Below are 8,585 nucleotides of genomic sequence, written 5' to 3' on the forward strand. Positions count from 1 at the left end.
ACGTGCTTGAATTTTACTCCTAAAATGCTGCACAAACCCTGTGTTCATTGGGTTTCTTGGGTTTGTGAACTTTACTCTAAATTTAAAAATTTCCGTTTCCACCTATTAGAGATGCCACAGAAGAAATTCCTTCAATTCTTGAAATTATTATTCAAGTAATAATGATACCTTTAATCTGTCCCAATACTCACACAAGTATTTTCCAGTAGACAAGATGTCTGCAAATGAATCTAGAATCTGTCGTCAAGAGACAAGATTTTTGTATCGGAGACTCTGGTTTCCGTTTGGACTCACAGAGCGGTATTGATCCAGTATGAGTGAGCAGAGCAGGTTTTGGTTGGTTTGGTTCAGAGAAAACCGTCTGTGTGAAGAACAAAAGATGCAGAATGCTCTGACCGGAATGCAGTCTCTAAGATTTAGCTTTTTATTACCTTTTTTAAAAATTATTTTTATCTCCAGAGTCGGTCCATCTCAGGTGTGACTCTGCACAGCTCGGCGTGATAAATATAGCAATGGACTCGACACAGGCAGTAGTTCCAGTGGAAAAGTCCCAGAACTACATTGGTTGTAACATCTGTTTGTAGAGATTAGCCTTCAACTCCGTTCTAATCTGCTGCTCAGACTGTAAACAATTACTGCCTCACAAAAGGAGAAGTCTTTACCCTGATATCCTTCATACTACCTTCCTCCAAAATTTTATTCCTTTTCATTTAAAACTGCATATTCAAAACTTTGCAAGTATCCGACAGAGGTCTGCACTCTACTGAGTGACCTCTTCTGTTTATATTTTTCTCTTCAAAGTTTAGAGTTTGTGTTCTGCTGAATCCTTCCTCAAAATACAGACAGTAAAAAATTGGTTTTGTGAGTCAGTCTTCGTCATCGTCTGTCAATAGTCCTCGAGATCTGAGACACATGTTGCTTTCACTGGTTTCACAAAGGTCATTCACAGTCACTTCAGTGTCCCTCATCAGCAGATCTGTAAATGTGAGCGGTCTACTTCCTCTGGTAGGACAAGGAAGTCTCCACAGCAGCATGTCCAAGATTACGTCCTGCGAAGGGGGCTCTTCTTTGTGCCACAACAGCTTAGAAGGGACGGCTGCCACCACAAATCTGAGCTTCATAGGATGGTTCCTCCACGAGAGGTTCTGGACATGCATGAGGAGTCTTGAGTATGTTCGGTCAAGAGGATCCTGGACGTCTGTCTTCATTGTCCATGTTTCAGCGCTGTCAAGATGGACACTTTGCTTGTATTATCTCCCATTATTCCATTGATAAGTCTAATATTTATGCCAAAAGAGAGTGAAGGAGGTCAGAGGAAGAGTAAGAGAGAGTAACCACTGTGAGACTAGAGGAGCAGGTGCCTTCAGATCGCTCTGTTTTGAAAGAGTTTTCCATCTTTTTTCATGACTCACAGCAGCCAGTTTGGGATTCAGATTATTCAGATTTTTTGACATTTAAATAAAAATCATGCAGTTAAATTTTATCAGGCAGTCTTGCTGTCTTTGGTTGAAATCTTTCACAGTCCATCATGGGATCCATCTTTGTCCCAAGATGCCAGAAAAAGCAGCAAAAACACCTTGTGGCTGTCAAGGCTAAAAAGACAGAAAGAATCAGGGCTAGACGGCACCGCAGTGCAAGCTGGGTAGAGTGTACCGTTTTTTATTTACGTTTTTGTGTGTGTGTCTGTTCACGCAGGGTGGGCGTCACTGTTTATTTGCATGTTACAGCTATGGAAGTCTGTACGCGTCTACGCCTGAGTTGGCATGTTTTCCTGTGACTGTGTATATTTGAGTATGTGGGCAGTCGAGTGTGTTGCAAGACAGGAGCTCATTAAAGCAGGCTGTAAAAGTCAGAGGCAGCAGAGACGGTCGGACCAGCTGGGTCGGAGCGAGCGCTCGAATACCTGGCAGACAGACGGGCGGATGAACGGGGAAAAACACACAGGCAGGAACCGGGACTTAAGCTGTTAAATGTTTTCAGTCGTGCAATAAAGAGAGAGACGTGCAGTGGCCAAATGGATAATGACACTGACTTGGCATTAATGGTCCAATGATTGATTCACTTTCATTTGAACTGAGTGGACTTTATGAAATATTTTGTGAAAAATCCACCATATGTCCACCACAACCTCCCTCACAAGTGAGTCATTTCAAATGACTTGTCTCCAGCATTATGAAATATGGACATTAGCTGTGTGCACATATGATGCACTAATTCTCAAAAGGCTAAACCTTTTCAGCCGGTATTTCTGTCTGCAAAATATCAATATTTTCACACAGTCTGAGAAATTGAAAGTGTGTGTGTCCCTATAGCCTGTGCAGTGTCTCTCCTGATGCTGGAGCAGCTGTCCTGTCTACCTGTGCTGTGTGCTGAGTGCTCCTCTACAATAACGCAGATTAAAAAAAAGAGCTGAAACTTGTTTACTAACCACTTCTTTCATCCTCTCTCATACACGACAGCGCATCTGGTCCCAAGGATATTTTCCACGAGTCCACCAGCTAATATAAAAATGTATTTATGTATTTATTAATTCTTCACTGAAATGTTCTTCCTGTGTATTTTGTAGCTTCTGTCTGTTTTATCCTGTAACTGTGATGCACACTGACTGACAGGAAAAAAGAAAAACAAATTCTTGACTGAAGAGTCTCAGTCGACTGCAGACGCTCCAACTGATTCAAATTGTCAACTATCAGCCCTGTTATATTCCAATGAAAACAGCTGTGAATGTTAAAATCAATTCTGCCATATTCTGCCAATAAACTTCAGTAAATCTTCTCACACTGGACCTATAAAACTAATGAAGATCAATTTTTGATTGACTATTAGTCCAAGTCAGTCAGAACAACAGACCAGCAGCTCGGAGGTCTACCCTGCTACCTTGTTTTTTTTACTGCTCGCATGCAAAAATACACACACACACACACACACACACAGACTTGCACACAGACACTGCATGCGCCCGCTCGTCCCGCTCTCCACCCACACAGATCCTATAAAGCGAGCTTTATTTTAAAGCTCTAATAACAGGTTGGGGCCTTGAAAGAAATAATAATCAGTGAGATATGCAGGAGGAATGTCAACATGTGTTCTCGGCTGGATGTGTGTTTTTAACGGGGGTCTCACGCGGTGGAAAACTAGTCTTTTCCTCCTCTGACTCGGTCAGCTGCCTCCCTCTCTGGAGGAGTGACCGGGCAAAGAAAACAGCAGTGAAAGGATGGAGAGGAGGGGGAAGCAGCGAGGGGTGAAGGAGGCAGAAAATCAAGTTTAGGAGGTTATGATGAATGGATCCTAAGAGTGGACAAAAGACAAGGGACACATCACTGCCTGAATGAAAGCTTCTGCACATCTTTGTGTGCATGCATCTGCCCGTGCATCCATACACATGCATGCATCTGTGTGTGAAAGTGAAGTGAGGCAGCTGTGTACCCGTGGTTAGGGTGTGCATAGGGAGGATCTGACCGGTGTGGTAAAAATACCCTGCAGAGAGGACACCAAAGCTGTGTTGATGGATTGCCCGGAGCAACTTCCCTCACCAGTACCTCTTAGTGTGTATGTGTGTGTGTGTGTGTGTGTGTGTGTGTGTGTGTGTGTGTGTACACATTAATATCTTATTTCTTACTCCTTTGACAGTCTCTTTGTCTCTGTCTTTCCTTCCTCTCATTCCTCAGGTCCTCACCATGTTGTGTGTGTTGAGCTCCAGCGTTGAGCTCCAGTGGAGGGACGGTCTTCAGGTTTTGTCTCAGGAGGAGGTCCTGCTGCACCTTCTGTCTCTGGCTCAGAAATCTGCTCACAGGTTAGAGAACAAACGTGTACATGAACTGTACATGTGTACAAGTACTCTTTAAGAACATCCCAAAGTCATCTGAAGGAGTCGGTTATTGCATTATTCAGCACATAGAGTTTACCTGCAAAACAGTGTGTAACTCAAGGACTCTTCAGTAGGAATCACCAGCTGCAAGACTGAAAACTGCATTCAGTTCTGAGAAATATTTAATTCAAAGAATACAATTAAAATCAAAAAGTAATTAAACTACCAAAAGCACAGTCTGGACAAATTTGTATATGTGGAATAAATGCTTAAGACACATGGCATTTCAATTTATTTATGATTTTTTTCCCAAAGGTTTTATTGGGATGGTATTTAACATGTGTTGCCACCATTGCAGAGAATTAAATAATTGATTATATTAATAATAATCTGAATACATGATACAATTGTAAACAAGACTCAGAGTCTACAGCCATGCTTGCAGTTCTGTGAGTCTGTACTTTGGCACAGTGGTGCATTGGGCTAAATGCTAATATCAACATGCTAACATGCTCACAATGACAAGGCTAATGCTAATTAGCGGTAAATAGAATGCAGCTGAAGCTGATTGGAATATTATCAATAGTTTTGCAGATATTTGGTCATAAACTAAAGTATTGGACAAATTAAAAATGTTGACTTGATAGAGCAAAGTTAAGGGATCACTGACGTTTACCAACAACAATCCATCCAAATTTTATGACATTTTACCAACAAAAACAAAAATAATACAATTTTACAAGTTAAATTTCATTTAGCAGAAACTTTTATCCGAATCACTGTACGTCTGAGATCTGAAAACACAAGCAAAGATCTCGTCAGGAGAGAAGAACAAGAGCAGGTTGTAAACCATAAAGCAAAGTTTGAGTCTGATAGGACGGCAGTGCCGTCAGGCTGTGCAAGAGGCGATGCAGAGTGGATGCATCAGATTTCTTTTTTCTTTTTTTTCTGCAGTCTAGGCAAGTGCAGAGGTGCTGATGAGGGAGCTGAGTCTTTAGTATTTTCTTAAAGTTTAAGCTCATGGTGACTGTAGAGGGAAAATCAGAGACCAACAGAGAGAGTGACTGCAGTTTCTAGAGTCCTGCCAGTAACATGACAAAAAAAATTAAATGAAGTGAGACTTCATTGGAAATACAATGTTTCTCATTTTGTAAATCATTTTGATTAAGTTCACGCATGTGGTTGTGATCAGAAAACATCTGGACTGCATTTTTCTGGATCTTCTAAACCATCTTGAACTGAATATCTTAGGCCGTATTTAACATAGGCTCAGTTCTCTGTGCACCGCAGCAGACAACAGGCCACAACCTGCAACTTTAATTCATCTCCAGCTAAATGCAGGTAAAGGGAGGTCACTGTGTGACTCCATGATACTCGCTACCTCCTGAAAACATGCTGTCAAAACAGTCCCAGACCAGCTTTTAGCTGTGATGGATGGAAGAGACATGAATGTACTACAGGTCGAGATGCAACCACACACTCCTCCTCCTCCCTCTCACTGTTTTTCTGGCTCCTTCCTTTTGTGAAAGAGCCCTGACGCTGCTGTGGCAGGCTGGCTGTCAAGCCTTCAGTAGAGGAACACTCTGGTTCACTGGCTGCACCTTAACCCTGCACCTGGGCACACCTGGAGTTAACTGGCCCCATTTTCTGTGTGGGTGTTTGTGTGGTTGCTCAGGTATCGCTGCAGTATTTAGGTAACCAGCCTGGTAGTTTTCAAAAATAAAGGAATGCAAACGTGGCTGAAAGCTGATATTTGTGCTCTGAAAGGCATCAGAACATTATTCCTACATCAGATTATTCACACCTGTCAGTATTTTTGTCAGAGTTTACAAGAGACTCATGAGTCATCGGCCCCCTCTTACCACAAACTGATTTGGCACGTACTGTTCCAGTGTTTGTGTGTGTGTGCGTATACTGTAAGCCCTTTGACATGCATTGACAGACACACACACCTTCCTTGACAAGCCACTGCTGTACTTTTCTCACCCCGACAAGAGAATACAGGCTTGAATAAGGATTGGATTACAAAGGCTTTCAGCCCCGTAAAGCCTTTTCCTGGCCACAATCTCTGGACCCGGGGATCCACTTTCCCTTTGGAGCGGCCCCAGGGTTATGATTAGAGCCGGGGAGGGATGAGATTGGGTTGCTGGCTGCCCTTGTCTGCCGTGTGATTGAATGGCACTCGGGCTATTGTGATCCATAATGTAGTGGTGAGTACCAGCACACTTCTTTTGTGGATTGTAAGTCAATACAGTTGAGTGATGTGTGTGTAGTTGGTGGTGTTATGTGTGAGTAATGGTTTCCACAGAAAGACCTGAGGAGCACATTATCATTTTCAGACCTGGTCACTGCACTAATGTGCAAAATTAAAGGGTTGGTTCACCCAAATTGCCAAAGAAACCCCAATTTACTCACTTACTGTTCTTCTAAGCAGAGGTGGGACCAAGTCATTGTTTTGCAAGTCCCAGGTCAAGTCCCAAGTACTAAACTCTTAGAGTGTCAAGTTCTAAATAAGTCGGATTGAACCCTTCACCAAATGTAAAGGCATTTCAACAACAAATCCTGGACTTTCCAACTTCAAATGCTGAATGATGTTGGAAGTTGTTGCGTCTCCGTCGTTGATTTTACACCTGCTCCTTTTGTACATGCAAGATGATGTTTTTGTACACAAATGAAATTATCTTTGGCATCATTTTTTCCAACTGAGCTCAGTAACAAAGTTATTCTTCATGGTTCTCTCCTGCAACTTGATTGGATGCTGTCAAATTGATTCAAACAAAATGGAACTGGGGGATTGAGACAAAAATCACAAAAAACTCCAAGGCACTCTTTTTCAAACCATTAACATGCATTTATTGTCACGACATGGTCATGTTGGACTTTAAACACCCTCTTGGTTTGGTTCATCAACTCCCTTTTAATTTTCAAAAAAGGGGAGAAACCTTTCGAGGGGCCACATTTAAAAATAAAGTAACAGAGTTTGGAAGCTGGCTGGTATCAGCTGATGTTTGATTTTGTGTTTCAGCGTGGAGCTCCACTGTGCTGCCCTGACTCTGGTCTCTCAACTGGTGGTTCAGCTGGTGAACTCTAACCCTCAGGTAAAGACTCACTGTGCACTAATGATCTCTCCTCACTTGGCAGGAAAGTGTCTTGTCAGCTTGAAAAATTACAATTCAAAAATGTTCTGGAAGAAGATGTTGGTTGCTGCTGCCATCCATCCACCCAATGCTGTTTTGTGAAGTCTTAAACACACGTGAGACTGCGTGGCCTCAGCAGATGGCATCCGAGCTGCAAACATGCACAGATTTGTTTATGCTCAACACATTAATTGTTGCAGTATTTTCTGAAATGCCAGTGGGCGTGCAAACAAAATAAGGGAAAATAGGCTGCAGTAGTGAACACAGACACACAGCCAAACAACAAATCAAACTTGTTGTCCATCTCTCAATGTTTGATGAACTGAGACAGATATCCCAGCTCCACCTGAATTAACTGGACCGCTTTGTTTCCACCCGGGTTGCTACTCTTTCCATTTTTTTTTTTTTTTTTTTTTCGCTTTCACAAAGCAATCCCTTATTTTTCCACACTTTCTGACAAAATATGTCATCTTTTGCCAGTTTGGTGTCGATCTCTCTCCAGAAATTCTGAGTTGTTTGTTCGTGTGTTCTCTCCAAGAACGGTCGTAGATGTGTCTGCAGAGGTGAATACACCAAAAGGACTTGAGAAAAGCATTGTGAGCCACATCGCTTCTCTTTGCAAAGTTAGACCCAACCACATCACGCCACCAATTTATGACTGTAGTCTTGGAAATTCTGCCTACATTCTTATTGAAATCAGATTTTGTGGCCTTAATAGTCACCAGATCTCAACCCAGTTCAACAGCTTTGAGACTTTGGAGTGACGTGTCATAAAATGCTCTCCGTCACCATTATCAAAACGGCAAATGGAAGATTGTCTTTTATAAGAATGCTTATTCGTCCCTCCAGTAGAGTTCACAGAATCGATACCAGGGAGCACTGAAGCTGGACTGAAGGCTTGAAGTGAAGAACACTTTACTAAGACACTTTCTGTTGGATTTTCCCTTATTCACTTATCTGAATCATACCGTACAATAGAAACACAAGATTAAAAACCTTATAAGATGTTTCCTCACCAATTAAACATCGCATCTGATTAAAATAAGACAATGGACCATCAGTTTCTCATAATGTTTCCATAAACTTACTGGGTTTATTTTGACCACGCTCATCCAGATCATTCTGTGCAACTTAACTAACATTTCAACGAACTCATTTATTAAAAATGCTTTAAATATATTTTTCTGATCAATCTGTCATCCAGGCCGCAAGTTCAGTGGCTTCTTTAGCTCAGTGGGGGGCGCTGGTCTGCTCGTGCTGCAGCGAGGAGCAGCCAGTGGAGGTGAAACTGACGGCAGCCAAGGTGTTGGTCAACTGTACGGCCAGCGTGCTGACCAGCCCGCATCTGCCACTGGGTGAGTCTCAGTTCAAGAAATGTTTGGTTCACAGGCAGTCGAGATAAAAACTTCAGTGTCAACAGAAGAAGTTAAATTTGTGCTGTAAAATATCTTCTTGTGTGTGACAGGTCTGTCCACGACAGTGTCTCTGTGGAGGAGTCTGTTTACGCTGCTGCAGGATGAAGACCAGGACGTCAGAGATTCAGCCGCTGACTTCATCTCTATACCGGCTCCTCTGCTCAGTACAGGTACACACTCACACACACTCACACACACTCACACACACTCACACACACTCACACA

General features: G+C 42.4%; 1 protein-coding gene across 1 annotated transcript in view; it reads left to right on the top strand.

Moving 5' to 3' along the window:
• The window catches only part of thada (THADA armadillo repeat containing), a 125,559-nt gene that overhangs the window by 99,615 nt on the left and 17,359 nt on the right, over positions 1–8,585 (top strand). The window contains exons 32-35 of the mRNA XM_084735408.1: positions 3,669–3,793; positions 6,834–6,906; positions 8,150–8,300; positions 8,411–8,530. Of these exons, the coding sequence (XP_084591534.1) occupies positions 3,669–3,793; positions 6,834–6,906; positions 8,150–8,300; positions 8,411–8,530 (469 nt within the window). The remainder of the gene's footprint in view (positions 1–3,668; positions 3,794–6,833; positions 6,907–8,149; positions 8,301–8,410; positions 8,531–8,585) is intronic.

This window comes from Lutjanus erythropterus, chromosome 14 (assembly GCF_056507025.1).
Source record: "Lutjanus erythropterus isolate fLutEry1 chromosome 14, fLutEry1.hap2, whole genome shotgun sequence".
NCBI lineage: Eukaryota > Metazoa > Chordata > Actinopteri > Lutjaniformes > Lutjanidae > Lutjanus > Lutjanus erythropterus.